Below are 22,053 nucleotides of genomic sequence, written 5' to 3' on the forward strand. Positions count from 1 at the left end.
TTCATAGAACTAGTTCGATGCGAACGATTTGCATTATAAATTGTGTCTCAACTTTTAAAGAAAAAAATAATGAATGAATGAGATCATATATTTATTATTTTGTGAATGGGATGGACTGACTAGTTTAACAAAAGAAGTGCCGATTAGCCTCAGATAACAGATCATAATTCTTATGAACGTGACAATAACATAAACAGTCTTATCTTAATATCATAATATTTCGGATCTTAGGCCCATGCATTGGCTTGAACGTTGACATGCTGTGTTGTTTCTCGTATTGTAATTTTGAAATAACAATTTTAAGTTGTGGTTAAAATGATTCATGCATCTACATAAAATATAATTTTATGTAAAAGTGAGAATGAAAATGAGTTCTAGAAAACTGTTCCTAGAAAATTCACTACTTTTTTTTGTAAGGTTCTTTTAGAAATAACCTAATATAGATACCTATGAGTTTAAATATAGGTAAATATAAAAATAAATCATACGTGAACCATATTTATATTTAAAACGGTTAATAAAAAACAAATCTTAATAATTTTTTGCAAATAAAAAAAATGTTATTTGCCAAACATTTGAGAAATAAATTTAAAACATTTAAACCTAAACATACGATCGAAAGAAATGGTTCCCTCTACCAGACATTGTTCCAGTAAAAAAAAACCAAAATTATCTTTGGTAAAGCGTAAGTTACAAAAATATGAAGGTAGTTCTAGACAAACAAGGAGACGCTGCTTTTCATGTTATAAGAAAATTCAGGATATACAAGGATCAAAAGCAGCCCGAAAAAAAAATTAACAAAAAGAGTGTGTACATACTGCGATACATGTGAGGATAGACCAACTATGTGCCTTCCTTGCTTTATTGAAATTCAGAAACCCACCTGATTTTGTATAATGTTTAAATTATTTCTTAAGTTTTGTACAATTTCTATGTTATACTACGATGTTTTAATTTTAATAAACCATTTTTACTGCAGTTTTTAGGCCTTTATTTGTGACCATATAAATTATGATATGCCAAAACGGCGGCAAACCCATATATTTAAAACTATATTTTAAGTGTGTACGCAATATAAACAACATATCTATTAACTGCAAGGATTTAGAGAGTTAAGAAAATAGATAGGTACCGTGTATCACCGGTGGCCACAAGCGGCTAAGCGAAAAATTAGGCATATGTGGTACACGTCGTGGCGAACGTGTTAAAGCAATTTAATGACCAATACATAAAAAATAAAGAAACTCATAAATTCTTAAATAATAAAATTAAAATTATTTGTTTTAAAGTCAATACCATACAAAATTTCAATGTACAAGGAGTGATGTTTAAATTGTTTTTATTTATTTATGTTTTTTTAGTAGTCGGTGTTACTAACCCTAGGCCTAACACAAGCTTCAATTCGCGTGGTAATGCTCCTAAACAAATTTTCAAGATTTGTTTCCTTATATAGGAAGTTGTTTCCTTTCTTCAAGAGCAGCTTGTACTAGCTGTAGGGTGTTTTGTTAATTATGCCGGCGAGGTCTAATTCTTTTTTAAACATATCCCACAAACGCTCTATAGAGTTAAGGTCGGATCAGCAAGCAGGCCACTACGTAATAGTTATATCTTCTGCTTCATGGGAGTCTGTAGTGATTCTGGTGGTATGTGGAGGTGCATTATAATGCATCAAAATTAATTTCTTTTCTACTTTACTTTTTCAGAGTCTAACTACAGCTTCTAGAACCAAATCAACATACCTGTGAGCTATTAAAGTTGGTTGAATGGAAATTGAAAGAGTTTTTTTACCGACCATATTACTTCCCCAGAATATAACATAACATTTCCTCCTTTATGTCTGTGAACAGATCTGGCTGTTTCCGTTCTTGCTTGTCTTTCTCGTCCTTTAAGTACACGAATTTATTGGTCTTATTATTTTACACAAATCCTGGTTTCGTCTGAAAATAGCACATTTTGCCAATTTCCAATGTTCCAGTTTTGGTATTAAAGACACCAATTTGGGCAATCAATCTTCTACTGCCTGGTTTACTCGGGAATCCGTAACTATTTAGTGCTATATACTCTTTGGGCACCAAGTCTTATCGTTTTAACTGAAATACACCTGTACCTTCCAAAAGCTTCTTTTTAGGTTGCGGCTGATAAATTGTTGGGTCTCTTCTAGCTACTTGGACAATAAAACTTACGTGGCAAGTCGTTGTTACTTTTTAAATAAATACAACCAACACAAGACCAATAATCTGTCCCCTTTGCATATCCGTTAACTCCACATGAGGCATATTTTCGGTTTTGAAAGCGAAAGTTAGTTTATTTATTTTCGTTTAATTTACAACTAAAATAAATAATCTATATCTTGCCGGGCTGTGTTATTTGATTTTTTTATTTGTTTCTTAATTTTCAATAAAAACCTTTATTCTTCGCAACAATAACAATATTTTTTTAAAGAAATAATTCATCATTCAATCTTCGCTTTTCCACTGCTGGACATAGATCTCCCTCATAATTTTCCATCTATTTCGATCTTGTGCCTCTTGCATCCAATTCCTATGGCAACGTTTTAGATCGTTTATTATTTTTAAGAAATAATTATTGGTTTAAAAAACATGATGATTTCATATAAGTTTGGTTGTGTATTGTATATATAAGAAAAAAGTATTACCTAGAAAGGAAAACAAGATCATTTACTAAATTTTTCATATACTTCTTTTTTTAAAAAACATTTTAATATTAAAAAGGTCTTGCAGTAGTAAATTATAGTAAATTTATTATAAATCCATGTCATCTGGCATCTGATCCTTAACTGCTGAGAATTTACTGAAGTTTTTGGTAGAGATCATTTTTGACTCAATTTTATTATTTCACTGACGTACTAGAATTTAACTTTTTTGCAGTAGGTCTTTCTTGTTTACTATCTTTTTTTAACTCCGTTACTGATGAATCCGTTAGCAAATAATGACAAATTTAATCGCCTTCGGTATTATATTTCGAAGGCATCACCTAGTTTCTCATAAGTCGTATCAATGTATTCATCGTGTATTATTTGCAAATACGGTTGTTATTCCTCAAACGTATTAAATTTTTTCGCCATATTAACAGATCATAATATCAAATCATATATACAAAGGCCAATACGTTTGAGATTTAAGCAGCACTGTAATCATAACGATATCTTTCTTCTTTCTTTAAGTACCGAACGTTGGCGATCATATTGGCAATAATAACTTTGTTTACGGCAACTCGAAACAGATTAGCGGATGTCTCTTGATACCACTCTCGAAGATTTTGGAGCCGGTTGTTCTCCGGTCTGGGCCTCTTCTTCTGGCGATCTTGCCCTGTATATCAGGTGTAGAAGGCTGCACTTCAATTGACTTTTTTTTTCTCTAAGGGTGAAAATTTCTAAAAACCGTACCAGGTTATCCCATCTCTAGGGATGGCTAACGTGTGTTGGTTTCAGGGTAGAGGAGTACATCTGAGCCCATCTCTCCTTAGAAGAAGAAGGTCCTGCAAACAGATGCTTTCCTATTATCCTCCCTACCAACTAAAACCACCCTTTCCTACTTATGCATAGTTGACTGTCTCACGTACCGTACTTCTAAAGTGGAATGGCCGCTGTAAGGCTGACGACATTTTCGGAGCACTTCCTTCTCTTATCTATATCTTATTTTTGTCGTTGATCCGTTTAGTATTTCTCTATTTCTTTATTTTGTTTTACTGTTCGAATGTAATTATGTACAACATTCCATCCCTCTTTACTTCCCGTCATCTTCACGATCATCTCTCACAGTTACAGGGTTCATACCTATTTTTCGATACATTATGTTTCTCTCCACTGTCCATATAATACACTTTAGTGTGAGTAACAGTGTTAGAGTATTCACAGCCTAAGTGTTTGGGAAAGTATTTAGTCTTTATTTTATATTTTACATTTAATATTTTTCTTTTACTATATCATAATATGATCTTATTTAATGGTCTTTTTAAACTAGTTATTTGCTTTAAAAGATATTACTTTTTGCTATTCAGTAAAATCTCATTATTAAACTGGCTTAAGCACATTTAGTCTGTTTTTAAGTTCAAAGAATCTGACTTTTCTTTTGTTATTTTGAAAATTATGTCACCACCACACAAAACGCTGTAAATTATTATATTTCAAAGTTAGATTATCGCTATTAAAAAGCGCATTACAATAGCGCTGATTTATGGAAGTGCACTTATCCCTTAGACCCCTAAGAATAGTCAGAGGATTTTTTTGACCATCCCAACATACTTTTTATCGAGACAGCATACTGAAAACACCCAGTTTATCGGTTACTTCCTAACAAGCCCCGGCGACGGGCGTCGGGACGTGGTACTATTCTACTGCCTGCTGCGATTAATATACCAATGTTTCAAAGGTAAGTTTCATTCTTTGTACAGATAATAGCAATTAGTAAAGCCAGCTAAGTTTCGTAATTTATTCACAATTAATATTTACTATTTTCGCTAATTTATTCACAATCAGAATATTCTAATTTTTCTTCTATTATTATTCTAATTTCATTTAACCAGCGACCTCTATGTATTACAAAAAACAATAGGCATTTATCTGTATCTGTCTTTCTGAAACTATGAAGATATGTCCTAAACCACCCATGTCCTGTAAGCACTTGCATCAGGAAGTAATCCAGTCGTCTGTGACTGAGACATAGTATTCCAGTTTGCCACTTAAATGTACAAAGCAGCAGTAGCGCAAAATACTAAGTTCCGCATAGGTTTTAAAACAAAATAATGTTGACCGATCACGTCATTTAGTAAATACAAACAAAAAATAAAGTTCACAATAATTATAGAACATACATGCTAACTTTCAACTTCTACCAAAAACAATTTCCATGATGTAGACGTCAAAATTGGCGATATCACAAAAGTTAACATTTACAAACCTCCTGTCATCACCTGGTCTGTCCATGTACCTTACTTCTAAGAACATCCAGTTATATACATAGATGACTTTAATAGTTACGAGATGTGGAAGTAATTTGATAATGACGAGAATGGCACATCCCTGATTAAGTAGTCAAAGAATAGTATGCATTTTATTATCCACGACAAAGACAAAACTACTTTCAGATCTGCATCGTGGATGAGTGAATTCCGCTTCTTTACCACTGACAACATAGGCCAACCTCTATCAACATCAAGGTTTATGTCTGACTTTCCCTAAAGACAACACCGCCCTCTTTAGCAAAAAATGCGACAAAGTCGGCATTAGGATCCCAGTTAAAAAATGTTTGCCTCAGGAAAGCTAACTAGCCTGCTTTTTCAAGTAATCTTGACAAATATTTAGGCTTGATCCCATCCAAAAGCATAAACTAGGCAGAATAGATCATATTGACTGAATCAAAAGCAGCAATTTATAGGGGTTATCGCAAAAAGTATTCTCCAGGATAATCTAAATAAATCGCAAAAAATTAAACGACAAATTCAAAAATCAAAAATCAAAGACAGAAAGCAGAAAATTGCAGACTAGTTACTACACAGAATTAAGTCTATAATGCGCAAAAAATTATCTTAAACAACCTAAAAAAACATAGATATTTAAAATCGTGTAGTTCCTGCTCAAAAAACATCTGCAACCTATCTGCAATCTGCAATCTATTCAGGCGTCAAACCAACTTAATAACATCAAATTAAGTGCGGTTCTACATAGTGTCTACCACAAGAGCCCCTTAAAAGCAACTAAAAATATATCCTGTCGTCAATAATTGATTTGCTGCCATACCACACTATGTGGAGACAAGAAGTAATATATAATGCGTTTTATCCTATGATAAATTGATATTATCCACGCCATGTTACCTTACAGATGTTTTTAAATTATCAAGTGAAGACTAGTACCCAAATGAAACGTAAAACTAGCCTCCTAAAAGGATCAATGTTAGCTTCCCTGATATTTAATTTTAACATAGCAAACATGTCTAAAACAACATTAAAGAAATTCTAACAAATGATTTGGCTACCCTCTGGAGATATTTTCGCAACTAACGACTGCAGACCAATGCTTTCAAAACCCAAGAAGCGTGCTTTCATTTCAACAACAAGATGATAACAGCGAATCTCAGAACCTATAATAACATTCTGCAAAAGCTATGCTTTCAAATGGGGTTTCGCTAGCGTTAACACTTAAATAGACAGTACTTGGCCTGCTATATCCCATCGTAAAATACTGCGCATGGGTGTGGATAAACAGAAGACACACCAACCGTCTTTATGTCTAACTGTACCAAGCCATGAGACTATATAGTCATAGCTCCTCATCCATCGACACTATCCGCTTGCAAGATAGTATAGAAAAATTAATGCCAACCATGCTCTCCACTTCTATGTTGTAATTAATGAAAGACACATAAGTAGGCTTTGAACAATAAACCCTTCTTTTAAAAACCATATAAATACATCAACAAAGTCCAGCGCTGAAGAAGGGACTTAGAGAAGAATACAGCACATACCAGAGCCAGAGCTAGCCAGAAGGTTTCATCCAACCACTACGAATTTGACAATACTTAACAGAATAAGGACGAACTGTGACAGTAAATCTATTTACTTAATACCCTTTCCAAACTTCAACGACTTTGCTAAATGTCTTTTTGGTTACGATAAAAGATTCTATTGGTGGGTTAAATAAATAAATCTTCATACATTGTTCAGTAAATATTGTTTATACATTTTTTAAACAGCGATTTTATTCTAGTAGTTCTTACTGTTTATTTTAAAATATCGTTAGCCATTTTGAAATTTTAAATTTAGAATAAATAAAAATATATCTAGAACATTGGTGTACTAATGCACATAAAATAAAATTACTTCAAAACTATGTGAAAATTATAAGGTACTTACCCGAAAACCTTCCGCTTCCGATAGTAAAAAATAGAAACATCCAAACCAATGAGCAAGTATCAAAAGAATATGAATTAGATTTATCACCCTCCATAAATTCGGCCAAACAGTTCTGGATTCTACCATATAATAATAATTAACGGCACGGTATACCTGTAAGAAGAAGAAAAGAGAATTATATGTTAACTAAAACTAGTTTACTTGAAAGATATGGTGTGAGACTCACATATTATGTACTTGTTAGCAAGTTAGTAAATAAAATTATTCTACTTCTTCTTTTGGTGCCTATCCTCTGTGGATGTTGGCAATCACGTTGGTCCATACAACTTTGTTGACAGCTACTCTAAATCGATGTATGATAGTCATTCCTGCCCACTGTCTGATGTTCTTTAACCACGATGTCCTTCTGCGCCCTAGAGATCCTTTGCCTTTTATATTGCCTTGTAAAATTAGTTGAATTAGTTAATACTTCTCATTGCGCATCACATGCCCTAATTATGTCATCTTTCTAATTTCTGATTTTCATAAAATTTATTTCTCTGGTTACAAATGATAATATTACATTTGTCAACAAGGTTAAGTTTATTGCCTCGTTGTGTAAGATAATCTTGCTGAGACTTTAAAAGTTGAATTTAGGTCAAACTTATATACTTACGTAGTCGAAATGCAAAGATTATATATAGAACAAGAAAAACTAAGTCAAGAAATAACTAAGTTTTTAAATAATTTACGAAAATTAAGGAAAGAAAAACGAACGAGGGAATACTTAAATATTAAAAGACAGGACTTGGTGAATCGTGGATCGACTTTGAAAATCAAAACACAGAAATTGAAGAAAAGGGTTAGAAAGATGATAAATATTTTACAACTTTTACGAACCAGTACAAAAAAGATATGAAGAAACGAAAAAGACTTTAGAGGAATTTATTAAAAATTCATACAAGTCTTCGACAAAAATTAGAGAAGTAGAAATTAGGATGGGAAAACTTCATCATTTATTGGAAGATGACGAAAACGATAAAAATATACAAGAGGATTTAAAGGAAGAGGTACAAAAAATAGATGCTTCAATAATGGAAATAACTTGGACAATGAACAGGATGCACTAGAAGAAGGTGAAATAGAAAGATTTTATATGATGAAAAGAAGGATGCGGTCGATCATACAAGAAAATAAGAGATTGCAGGCGGAAGGATGCAAGAAAGAAAAAAATAATATTACCCCAAGTGAAGTTATCCTGTTTTGAGGGAAAATAATATAATCATATTATGAATCCTGGGTAACATACTATGATATTTTTAAACGTTTGATACATGAGAATAATCAACTATTAAATGTGAAAAAAATGCAGTATCTGAAGACAAGCCTCCGAGGAGAAGCAAGTAGAATAATACAACATTTAAACACAACAGAAGCAAACTACAGTGCTACCTGGAAAATGTTGCAAGATCGGTACGATAATCCAAAAATGAATCTATTTATATTAATAGATAAGATACTTCAGGCTGTGGAGATAAAAGAAACGTCAGCAAAGGCGCTGGAAACATTACATGATACTCTCCATGAATGCTTAGAAGCCATTAGTGGACTAGGTATAATTACAGAGTCCTGGAGCCCGCTTATAGCAAGGATAAGCATGTTAAGGTGAGACACAGATACCAGGAGATTATATGAAACGTAAATTCAAGACAGTAGGGACATTTAGACATATAAGTCAACACAGGAATTCCTACAAAGAAGACCTTGGAGATGTTGGAAACAGAAAGGAAAGGAACAGATTACAAACAACAGATAAAGAAGAAGATAACCTGTGTGGTGTGTCGTGAAGAACATAAACTGTTCAAATGTACAACGTTTCTAAGTCAATAAGTACGTCAAAGAAACAAAATCGTAAAGGAAAAGCAATGGTGCGGTAGATGCCTACTACACAAAAGGGAAGTACCATGTTATTCCTCTAATAGATGTGCAGAATGTGGTGGACAGCACCATTTATTACTACACGTCAGAAGGTCAGTATGATAACAGAAGGAATTCTGAAAACAGAAGGCCACAAAATAGACCCAATTCTAGTGGAACCAGACGTGACAACAGTTACAACGGATGGAGAAAGAGACAAGAGAATACCGTGAGCTGTTTAAGTCATCAGAAGAAAGAAGTGCTACTTGCAACGGCATTAGTACGAGTAAGAAACCTACCCTTAACTAATGTTGAATTAATTAAGGATTGTTATGTTTTAACTTGCGAAAACATATCCGAGACAAAGTCCATTCAACAATTCTGTTACATCCGCCGTAAATAATAATAAAATTTAAAAAATTATCATTAGTAAATCCTACATTTAAAATTATTTACTATGATGTACAAAATGGTAAAGAAAAAACTGTCAAAACAGTACTTATAGATAAACAATGAACATTATAACTATCAAATCATAGACAACCGTGCCTACATTTTATTGCATGTTGTATTTTAACTAATTCCTATATATATATATATATATATATATATATATATATATATATATATATATATATAGTATATATATATATATATATATATATATATATATATATATATATATATATATATATATATATGTGTGTGTGTGTGTGTGTGTGTGATACGAACCTTTAAAAATCTCGGACATCTTAGTAACGGATGCCATCCTAACCTAATTTGGAGAAGATCAAGTGGACATAAAGCTGCCAAGTCCAGCAAAAAGGCACGAGAGCGTAAGTAGTGAGAGGCTAATTTTTTCGAATCGTACACCATCAGCCCTTGTTCCAAATATCCGGTCCGAAGTTGTACGGCCAAGTCCAAAATGAACACCAAATCACTCATGGAATCACAGGTTAGCCAAAAACTTGAAATCATTTCCTGTAATCAAAGATAAAACTTCTGTATCCAATTATTTATTAAAAGAATAACTTACATGGTTGCAATACAGTCTAATTATAGTTCTACTAAAGCTGCGTTCTATATCCATTAAAGTATCAGAAATCATTACATCGTAAAGTAACACAAAATTTTGTAAAAAACAAAATTTTAAGTTATAGATGAAACCTGCATTTTTCAGAATGGATTTATATGTCGCTTATGACAAGATAAGAATAAAAGAAGTGTAACATATATTAAAATTGATGGAAAACGGTAATATATTTAATCATTTTTAAAAACATAAAGGAGTTAAAACTGTATTCTTTTGTAGATATATTATTCTTCATACTGATAATGAAAATGGCTTTATTGAGGGTGCAGAAGCTATATTTTACTCTAGATCAGCTTTAATGGACTACCATGGGGAAGCATATGTACATAACGCTTTGTACCAAAGCATGTTGTAAGAAAAAGCACCAAACATGTCTTTAATGAATACTGAAATAAAAGATTGGTTTAGTAACAATAAACTGCGTTTTAATGAGTCAATGTTAAAAAACGAGCTTTTGCAGATTGTTGGCCAGTTAGTATGCTTAATAACAGTTTATTTCAGGTTATCATTATTTATTTTTAGGAACAAGCCACCTCCAAGAAATATTTTTGATGATTTACAATAACAATATGTCCATAAAGTATTACCTTTATCACCATACCACTGTATTTTCAATGCTATAGAATAGTGATAGAAATGGGTATAAGGAATGTTATGTTAACTTGTGGAAAAAAGTTCTACAAATATTTACACCTCAGATATTGCAAAATACTACTGGTCAAACAGAAAATTTAATTTAAAAGTAGTATAACCTAGAGCATATACTAAATAGACAGGAAATTCTACCTATTATAGTTAAAATTAATAGTTACAGTGATTCCAGTAGCAGCTGTGACATAGAGTAAAGCACACTTACATAGTAAGTAAAGCATCTTATGACTCTTTGAACATTAAAATTAAGCTTTATTTTTTATTGGTTTAAATTGATTATGAAAGAAAGTTTTTCTAAAGAAAATCATAAGATGGATGAAAAAAGTATCTTCTTCTTCTTCTAGTGCCATCTCCACTAATGAAGGTTGGCTATAACCATTGCAAATTCGTCTCTATCTTCTGCTTTTCTTAAGAGCGTCTGTGTTTAACCCGGTCCAGTCGCGAATGTTTTTCAGCCAGGATATTTGTCGTCTACCTTTTTCTTCGATTTTACCCTTCATAATCAGCTGCAGCAACTCGTACTTATCATTTCTAAGTATGTGCCCCAAATTATGCTGTCTGTCGCTTTTGAATATTGGTTAAAAGTTCTCTGTCTCTTCCCATTTTGTGCAACATCATTTCGTTCGTAATATGATCGGTCCATGGTATCTTCAAAATTCTCCTAAAAAGCCACATCTCAAAAGTTTCCAGTTTTCTCATTAAGTCAGCATTAACAGTCAAGGTTTTGACCTGAGAGAAGAATAGAGTAGATATAACATTTTAGCATCCGATAGCGGATTTGCAGATTGAGTCTTTGGTTACTCAGAAATTTCCTCATCTCCAAAAAGGCTGCTCTTGATTGCTCTATTCTTAAGAAAATTTCTGATTTCGGATTTAGATCTTAAGTAATCTAGACTTCTAAGTATTTCATTTTCTCCACTTGCTTAACATCTTAATTTTTTATCTGGATCCTTAATGACTTTGCCCCTCTTACAGATAACCATGGTTTGTTTTCTTTATGTTTTTTGTTAAACCAAACTGTTCCCCAGTATCACAAATTGTGTTTAGTAACGTCTGCAGGTCTGTCTCACTTTTAATGACTGTATCGTCAGCATAACGGATGTTATTTATATTTTCAACATTTATCTTGATCCCTTTTGTACAGTTTTCAAGTGCTTGCGTAAATAACTCTTCGGAGTATATATTAAATAGTAATGGCGAAAGTACACAGCCTGCACTCACTCCTCCTCCTCCACTCCTCTACTTATCTGTTGCACATCCGTGCTATTTCCATCTAATGTTACCACAGCCTGTTGGTTCCAATAGAGATTTCTCACTATGTTAATGTTATTTTTGTCGAGCCCTTTTCTCTTTAGACATTCCATGAGAATGTTATGTTTAACTTTGTCGAAAGCTTTCTCAAAGTCTATAAATCTAACGAAAAGATCTTTTGGTTGGTCTCGACATTTTTGGGCAAAAGTTGTGAAATTATACAGGGCTTCCACTGTTCCGAAGCCGTTACGAAAGTCAAACTGTCTATTTAGTATTATTTAGTAGTAGTGAAAAAAGTATAAGAAAGACTAAAATCTGGAAACAGAAGCATGTAGTATTGTGTAACTTTTAAGCACCACACTTTTTTTGCATTGTTGTACTGTATCGTTGTGCACAGTTGTAATGTATCGACCAAAAAACTGAAACTTAAATAAAGCTAAAAAGAAAAGATTGATAAACGTTTGAAAAGTTAGTTGTAGCAAAACATTTAAAAGTAAATAAGTAATTAAAAACGTGTTACTTCTTTATAATACACAAGCGGCTAAAATTGATTTTAACAATAATATTAATAGTTAATTCTTGTTTTCTATTTCTCATTTTTATATTTATTTACACTAAATATTAATTTGTTTGGTTGAACAATCCACTTCTGTAATAATTATGTAAAATATTTGATTTAAAATAAATTCAGAAACTTTTCTGTAATTTGGCAACAATGTCAACTTAGATCTCTGACGTAGATAGTGACGTGCATCGGAATGTATACTGTATCAACTGTAGTTCATCTCTCAGTCTCAAGTTTCATACAAAATGAAGTTATAGACAGGACCCCGGCACTTTTCTTGTGTAAAAGTAGTTTCATTTAAATTGGCTGAAACTTTGCAGAAAAGTATCTTTGATCATGTTGATCAAAAGTTCTCATTGCTCCAAGCTTCGAAAATCAATTGTTTCTGAGTTACAGAGGTTCAAAGTATCGGTTTTTAGTCCATTTGCATAACACAAATTTGTATAATATATAGGGTGATGTTGAAATTTGTTTTACAAACTGGTGAGTTTTGAAAGGTTGATATTGCTTATTTTTTTTTCAATGGTCTTCATCTTTTTAAAGAAAATAATAGTAGGTAAAATAATTTTTAGTTTGAAATATCCCAGTTGCGTACTATTTTTTTTGAGGCCATTAATTGTATAAAAAAATACGCAATAACGAGCGATATACGTTTATATTGCAAACTCTCATTAGTTTTTATACAGAATCACTTCCTAAAGTTTTTTTACTCATTTACTAATACCCTATGTATTATATAAATATGTAGGGGAGATCGTTGTGTACCTTGGACCACTTTTTGGGTTTTATCCCTTTAAACACTCAGTTTATTGATTGTGGCTATTATTAAGCATTTATGGTAAAGACAGTATCTTTTCCTACATCGAAAAAGGTTTTATAAAAATTAAATTCATGATTCTTGTGTAGCTTGAAACAAACATCATGTACCTTAAGATAATGTTTAGAAAAAGGTAACAATGGTAAAATAATGGTTTTAATGACAAAGAAAAATATTATGTTTCTTTTAACAAAGTTATCTTAAACAATTAAACATGGCAGAAGTCGCAAAAATAAGTATTCCAAGTATATATATATATATATATATATATATATATATATATATATATATATATATATACATGTACATCGATTTGTAAATATTTGTAATAAGTTAGTTTTAAGCAGTGGGTTTATCCATAATGAGTTTTACCCTGAAGGACTGAAAATCTTTAGTAAATACTTGTGTACAATACAAATATAAATAGACAATTGTTTCCCGGTATTTTTAGATGTTATAATTTAAAAGCCTTTGGTTTTGTTTCGCTGGAAAGTAGAAAACCACCAGGTAGTTGTTTTATTTAGAAAGTATAAGATAAAACCGTTATTATTTTCAAAGAAAGTTGTTTAGAAGCGATGCTTGCGTGTTTCTGATGTAAAATAAGAGAAGAGATATAGGAATTTTCTGATTGGTTAGCGAGTTTAGAATGGGGATGAAAGAGGGTGAATGTTTCGAAAGTTTGGAGTAGAAAAGATTATTATGTGATGGTCATCCTAAAGAAGCAGTTTTCCTGCTTAGCAAGGTGCGATGGAAATCGTTCATGATTTGTTTTAAGTCGAAAAACACTTGCCGAAAAGAATTTTGAGGTGGAATAGTTGAAAATATATTGGGGTGGAGGTGGTAGGGTTAAATGTATTTTAAAATACGTATTTTGTGAGTTTTCTACAACGTTTTCCCACTGTCGTTCCCATTTTAACATCATTTTATTTTTTATCGAATTAATGACGTCTGGTATTGTACAAATATTACAATGAACTCCATTTTGTACTGCCTCCTTGGCCAAACTATCAGCTTTTTTATTATCTAGTATACCTATATGCACTTTGACCTATACAAATGTTGTATTTAAATCTGATACCAATTTTTTTAAATTGCATAATATAGGATATTTTATTCTTTCAAATTTTATGCTTTCTATTGAGTCCAAGGCTGACTTAGAATCAGTTAGTATTACCTCCTCTCGTAAATTATTTGATATTAACCAAGTAATGCCCTTCAAAATTGATATAAGTTCAGCAGTATATATATTGATGGTAATTTAAACATAAATGATTGTTTTGTATTTTGAATAAAAACTCCACAATCAACTCCGTGTTATGTTTTGGATCCATCTGGAAGCATCCGAAGTTTTGTGTAGTCAGTTAAGAAGCAAGTGCCAGTGGTGTTAATAGTTAGAAGTGGGTGGCTGAAAGGCGGAACGAGAGATAGGTCAAAGTTGAGAAGTCGAATACCTCCTTGATTCTATAAAGTCCAAGTGAGTAAGTCACAAGAACTATAACTATTAAAAATAAAAATATTTGCAACACCAAGTAAAAAACATTACTTAAGTCTCAGAAGATTGTTAGTATATAAAAGAGAGAAGAGAATTTTGGAGTTTTTTGAACGAGTACTGGTAAAAGAGGCCTGCTCGTGTTTTGGAGAAAGAATTGCTGGTATACTGATAGGTTGATACTTAGAACAGAGAAGGCTTTGATTGATGGCCTAACATAATCAACAAGGGGGTGCTGTTTTAGTCGATAAGAGACATCGTCGTGTGTGAATTAAAAGGTCAGTCAATAATTCGTTGTGACAGAATTTTTTTGTATGTTTCAAATAAAAGACTCCATACCATCAGAAGAACAAAAATTATCGCTATTTTAAAATACCTTAAATTTTATAAAAGTTTAAAAAAAATTAATTATAGTTTTCTGATTAACATTGCAAGTATCATAAAGTTTTTTTTTTAACGTCAAAGGATAATTATTAATATTACTTAATAAATTTAAAAAGTTTCTTTTTATAATATTCAGAATTTTATTTGTTTTTGAGTACCTAAACATATGGACAAAGATTCCAATATTTTAAAATTTCACATAGGAAGTGTAATTATTTTACGAATATCCAAATTTCTTGTTTATGTTGTTTTATCAATGTTATAAAAAACAAACCGATATATTTGGTAAATTAAAATATTTTATGTGGTACAATTTTCATTGGAACAGATAAGCCCATGGAATTTATTTGCTAAATTTTCATATTATTTCTTTTGATAATAAAAGATAATTGTATTTGTTTATTTATGTTATTTCCATTTATTTCCTTTTCCTATTTTATCCCGATAAGCTAAGAGATACTGGAAGCCACGAGAAAAGAAAAGTATAACCTAAGCTGATTTATTTTTTTTTTGTATAATAAAATGGCACCCTGAGATTTTTTTTTGGTTTGTGTATGATTTGCCACACTTAGATAATTAATTAAATAATTAATTAAAGTAATTAAATAAATAAAAAGTTAATGTAAAAGTAAGAAAAAGCAGATCATAATAATATACGCACCTGCACCATTTTTTACAGTAAACACATTTTTCGTTTGCACTGCCTTTACTGACATTAGAAGTGAGAGATAATACTTCATCGTCTTCTGTATCAGATAAGTCAATTAATTTTTGTTGTTTTGCTTGTCGTCGTTCCTTCTTTTCTCCCGACTTTGAATTTTGTACTTATGGGCTTGATAATTTTAAGATAGCGCCTGTTAAATTCTTTGTTACTTTTCCTCTTTTTTTCACTATTTTCATTTTCGTTAACTTTCTTGCTCGTGCTTTTTCTTTTTTTTATTTTATAGCATTTTTCTCTGAAGTGTCTATAGACTGTGAATAATTTTACCTTGATCCGGGGTTATAAATATTTTAACACATTTTTTCCTGTGGGAGTCGATAAAAATTCTGGTTATTTACTTTCGTGAGTAGAATTAGTTGTATTACATGTTGCATCTGATCCAATAATAGGAAATAAATGGCTTGTGTTACTTAAAGCTCTCGCAACAGAAACAAAAAGACATGTGCAGTGGGTAGACTCTTCACCAGAAGGTCCTGCAACAGTAACATTTGGCTGGCTTGTATTACCTAAACGCACTGCAGGAGAAGCAAGAGAATCGGCTGTTTTACTTGTCCCTACTTTTGATGTGGTGTCTACTGAAACTGAAAGAAAAGAGGTTGTCGAGCGATCAGTGACATAGATTAAGTGTCCACCATGGAGCTGTACTTTTTGGATAAATAATTGGACCCCTTTGTTAAAGGAGTAGACTTTAAATTTACGACATCCAAAAGTTTTGCTGGGCGTAAATGCTTAAGAGTAAGCCGTTGCAAGAGCTTTAGCAACTATGTATATATCGAATGTTTTTCTAGCATTTTTGATCAACCACGCTTCAACCGCTTAGTTTTAGTAGGTTTTAAGAGTTGAATAGGGTGAAATGTCCAGCGGCTAAACCTTATGGCTACTGTGGGGGTGATACATAACCATCACTACTCCCACGTCAGAGTCTTTGTTCAAGGCTGGAGTAAGGTGTATTTCATGATTGTCAAGAACAAGTAAGCATGTTTTTTCCTTAGAGCAACTAGCACAGGTCAGAAAGTAATTAACAAAGAAAAAAAAACTTCCTCTGTTGACCATCCAATTAAAGATGCAGCACCAACATATCCAAAAAGCTTTTCAAAAATCATTCTGTCCTAGTAAAGCACTCGAGCAAAAACTAATAACGATGGAACTGCTTTCCCCATTGCAATAAATGCTACTATCATCGATATTAGCTACCCACTTTCAGCAGATGTCGCACTACCGATTTGTTTCATCCCCTTAGGTCCGACTATATTTGGTTGGTTTTGGACACTGCTTATTCCTGTTTTGTCGTATTCCACATGCGTTCTGGTGGAATTAGTCCAAAACGTTTATAAACGTCTCTTATGTTCTAAAAAAAAAAGTGTACGTTATGGCGATTGCACCGAATCCTTGTTTCACTGCATAGTTTACAGAATATTCAAAATTAAAAGCCCCACTTTCCTTGTTTTTCTTTAAGTGACTAGTTATTGTACACCTGCTTACTTTGAGTACTTTCCTGCCCCTCAAAAAGTCACTTTCTTGTCGGGGTCTTTATTATTTATAGCTTCGTTTGCATTTTGTAATGCATCAACATTTATTGGTACCCTTTTGAGCCGGTCCAGGGTATAAGATGCAGCTTGGTTTCAAGGTGCAGAAGTATGCAAAATTAAACAAAAATGGCTACCCACATCAAACCTTTTCCTAAATAATAAAGATATTGTGCTCTTTTCACTTAACAGGACACGGACTACTATTCAATTTGTCACTGATTAATATGTGCTGTTTTGCACAATTCAACCATACTTAACTATACTTGAAAATCTTTATTTCTGCTTACATAAACAATAAAATTATGAGCACTTCAGACAAAAGCGGTAAATGGCCTTATAACTTCATAAAACGCAGTACTAACGTAGCATGGCTATCTAGGTACGACGATTGCTCGTTCCTTTGCGGCACTAATTAGATATTGAATATGGCGTAAGGTACACCATGGTCAAGGCACAACGGTCTTATCTATTATTCAAAAGGAGTAAAAACCGATACTTTGTACTTCTGTAACACAGAAACAATTAATTTCTGAGTATTGGAGCAATGAAGACTTTTGATCAGCATAACCAAAGCTACATTTCTGTAAAGTTTATCCAATCTAACTCAAACCACACTTATATAAGAAAAGTGCCGGGGTCCTTTATTATAAAAGATAGATATATTTGTCACTATACTGTAACGACAAATATATCTTTGTAAATATACGAAAACTCAAACTCTTTGTATAAACGTAATCGTATAAAGCGTTTACATACAAAACATAATTTCGTATTTCTCTTTATCAGTGTAACACGATAAAGATCCTTTCACGATTTAAAAGCATTCATGAAGCATAAGAAATTGTGGTTTGGCGTATTTCCATTCCGGTAAATATGCGAGAATATCTTTTCAATTAGATAACAGCTGTTAGATAAAAGTTGGGAGTTATTAAACGTATACAAAGGCGGTATACCATGACTGTATTTTACGAATTCATTGAATTGTAATATTCTAACATCAATTATATACCCAATGAACTGCTAAAGACGAAAATAAAACTTGAAACTACGTACACAAAAGCAGTGTATGAAAAGATCTGTCGAAAAGCAGACCATAATGGACAGTTTTCATAGTCCAGAGTCTATTTTTTTTTAATGAAATCCCTTTAGGATGTACCCTGTATCAATAATCACGATATGCCTGAGTTGCAAAACTTATGCGTAATTTTTTATTTAACAAAATCTGGAAAAGATCAAGTTTTTGCTTTTTATTTCCATATTTTTGCCTATAATTCGAGAGATATTGCTCGTACAAGGAAAACTTATAGCAAGTCAAAGTTTTGTTTTCAATTTTAAATAATATTTAAAAATAAATCGAAAATTTAATACATAATACATAATGACGGTATTAGATTTTTGTTTCGATACAGGGCAGCAGCAAGCCGCTTATACGTATTTCCACCTCTTTAGGTCTCCTCAGAGCGGTATAGCCACTGCTCTGAATCAAAACAAAAATCTTTCCCGGCCTAAAACCATAGTTATCTAAATAACTATTTACGGACGTAACTACGCCATCTAAAAACAAAAAGAGAAATCAAACGATTTCTACCTGGCGAAACCGAATTCAAATTTTCTGCATTTCACCTGCCGTTCATCATGGTCAAAATTCGTAGCGAATTCAGTTTCTGGTACTCCAATCGGAGTCAAGTAATAAAACATAATGACGGTATTAGATTTTTGTTTCGATAAAGGGCAGCGGCAAGCCGCTTATACGTATTTCGACCTCTTTAGCTCTCCTTTCAAGCCAGTTCAATCTGTATATATATATATATATATATATATATATATATATATATATGTATATATAAATATATATATATATATATATATATATATATATATATATATATATATGTATATATATATTTTTATATATATATATATATATGTCTTCATATCAATGCGAGATCCGTTTGTATCATAAGCTATACAAGATGAGATCCATTTTGCAAGGCGAGATCCGATTTTGGATCTCACCTTGTATTCACGTGTATATAGTGATATCTCGATGTAACAATGATGGGGGTACAAGGAAATCGATTTTTGTCTGGACCTCATTTTGCACCCCTTTTGACGAATTTTATATTGCAGTAGTTCCACGAAATTCGCTGTAGAGGTCAGGGCGAGTAATCTGTTGTGTATATGCTAAATATACATTTTGTATCCAACCCGAGATCCGGTAAACTTGGCAACATCGCAAATGAATTTTACAGTCAGCTCTCTCCCTCCCCTCGGCTTATTTCTGGTTTGAATAATAATATTTACATTATTAAAGAGCTCTGTCCAGAAAGGCGATTGTCAAATATCTCGAGAACTAGACGTCGTATCGGAATATTGTTTATTTGTAGTATTATTTGTTTACAATTTTTCTTATATATCTTCTCCATTGTTCGCTGTACAAAAAATGTTAAAAATTTATTTTAATCGCTTTTAAAAGACCTATAAAATAAACCCAACCGCTTTCAATTTGATTGAGAGTTATTAACACAAATCTATTTTGCATATCATTTATAATTAAGGGACCAACTATGCTGTTCACATACTATATTGAGATTCCAAGGGAATATTTTTCAATATATGTAGTTCATTTCTGCTAAACTTGGACACTGTACGTCAAATAGTTTACGAGCTACAGCTTTATAAACAAATTGACTTCATATTTATTCGTTTTGAAAACAAAAGTTAAAGGGAATAACTACCCTAAATAAATTCGTGAATTAATAAAAGAAAAAAGAAAACTAAGAAGAAAATGGCAGCAAACGAGAGCCCCTCGAGACAAAACTAACCTAAACAATGCCAGCCAGCAACTTAAAAGAGAAATCCAGAAAATTAAGAATGAATCTATTAATCTTATCTGGAAGAGTTAACAAATGACAGCAGCACAGAGTATTCGCTTTGGAAAGCTACAAAAAGAATTAAAAGGCCAATATTACATTCTCCTCCAATAAAACTGGAAGACGGTAGTTGGGCCAGAAATAATCAGCAGAAGGCAGAGAGATTTGCCACTCATCTAGAGAACACATTTAAGTTGCAAGATGACCAAGACGATGACCAGGATTGGCCTGAACCAAAGCAAATAGATGAGAATATCAAGCCAACTTCCCCAAAAGAAGTAGCTGAGTTAATTAAAGAACAAATCGACCCAAATAAAGCACCAGGTTATGACCTCATTACCGGAAGACTGCTAAAAAATCTACCAAGAAAAGCTATCGTAAAATTAACAAATTTAATAAATGCTGCCTTTAGACTACAATATGTTCCAGATTTATGGAAGATAGCTGAGGTGATCATGATACCAAAGCCTGGGAAACCCCCCAATGAGGTGACATCATATAGACCAATATCACTCCTACCTGTGATGTCCAAGGTGTTTGAAAAACTCCTCCTGCGAAGAATCCTGCCAATAATTGAAGAAAAGAAAATAATTCCAGATCATCAATTTGGATTTAGAAATAAGCATTCGACAATTGACCAAGTGCATAGAATAACTGCTATAATTGAAAGATCATTAGAGAAAAGAAAAGTCTGTTCTGCAACCTTCCTAGATGTGGCACAGGCGTTTGATAAAGTCTGGCATAAGGGTTTGATACATAAACTTAAATCATTCATGCCTAAACAATACTCAAATATATTACAATCATATCTAGCGAACAGACATTTTAGAGTTAAACAAGAAGATGCATACACTGATCTCAAGGATATTGAAGCAGGTGTTCCACAAGGGAGTGTATTGGGTCCAGTCCTATATCTAATATACACGTGTGATATACCTGAACTAGAAGACGACACCATAGCTACTTTCGCAGATGACACTGCTGTCTTAGCGGTAAGTGACACCGTCGAAGAAGCTACAGAAAAACTACAAAATTCAATAAATAAAATCCATGAATGGACCAAAAAATGGAAAATTAAGCTAAATGAGAATAAATCAGTCCATATAAATTTTACCAATAAGAGAATTAATAATTTTCCTATTAGAATAAATGATGTCCAAGTGCCTATTGCAACATCAGCAAAGTACTTGGGGATCACTCTTGATGCGAAACTTCGCTGGAAAGCTCACGTAAAGAAGAAAAGAGAAGAACTAGGCATCCGCTACAAGAAAATGTATTGGTTAATGGGAAGACAATCCTCTCTATCCATAAATAATAAACTTCTAATCTATAAACAAATACTGAGACCAGTATGGAACTATGGCTGCCAACTCTGGGGCTGTGCCAAGCCTAGTAACATCAAAGTAATCCAGACATTCCAGAATAAAGTACTGAGGAACATCGTAGATGCGCCTTGGTACGTTAGGAACAACGACCTTCACCGGGACCTCAAGATGGAAGACGTCAATCAGATAATCAAGAAATTTGCAGGGAGCCATGAACAACGACTCCATCATCATGTAAACGTCGATGCTATCCAGCTCCTCGACAATACGAACCTAGAGAGAAGGCTCAAAAGAACAAAGCCTTTTGAATTGGTATGAGTGAGTGAAAAGCAGAGTAAAGTGTTGTGCGAGTATGCATGCTAAATTTAATGCTAGTTATTAGAAATAATAGGAAAGATACTAGTGAGTAGACACCTAATTTTAAGATCTTATTAGTAATTTTAGTTAGAAACAAATTGATAATTGGTCTTACGACCAGATTTTAATGTAAGTACACTTCTGTGTCTTTAGTAAAAAAAAAAAAAAATATTTATTCGTTTATTGAGCCCGGACGAAGGTCAAAGTAGGGAGGGTTTTTTTAAGGGGA

General features: G+C 32.6%; 1 protein-coding gene across 1 annotated transcript in view; it reads right to left on the reverse strand.

The window, feature by feature from the left end:
- Cngl (Cyclic nucleotide-gated ion channel-like) overlaps positions 1 to 22,053 on the reverse strand; it is a 591,998-nt gene that overhangs the window by 140,514 nt on the left and 429,431 nt on the right. The window contains exons 6-7 of the mRNA XM_072526928.1: positions 9,502 to 9,750; positions 6,874 to 7,026 (exon numbers count right to left, since the gene is read on the reverse strand). Of these exons, the coding sequence (XP_072383029.1) occupies positions 6,874 to 7,026; positions 9,502 to 9,750 (402 nt within the window). The remainder of the gene's footprint in view (positions 1 to 6,873; positions 7,027 to 9,501; positions 9,751 to 22,053) is intronic.

The sequence above is a fragment of the Diabrotica undecimpunctata genome, chromosome 3 (assembly GCF_040954645.1).
Source record: "Diabrotica undecimpunctata isolate CICGRU chromosome 3, icDiaUnde3, whole genome shotgun sequence".
Lineage (NCBI taxonomy): Eukaryota > Metazoa > Arthropoda > Insecta > Coleoptera > Chrysomelidae > Diabrotica > Diabrotica undecimpunctata.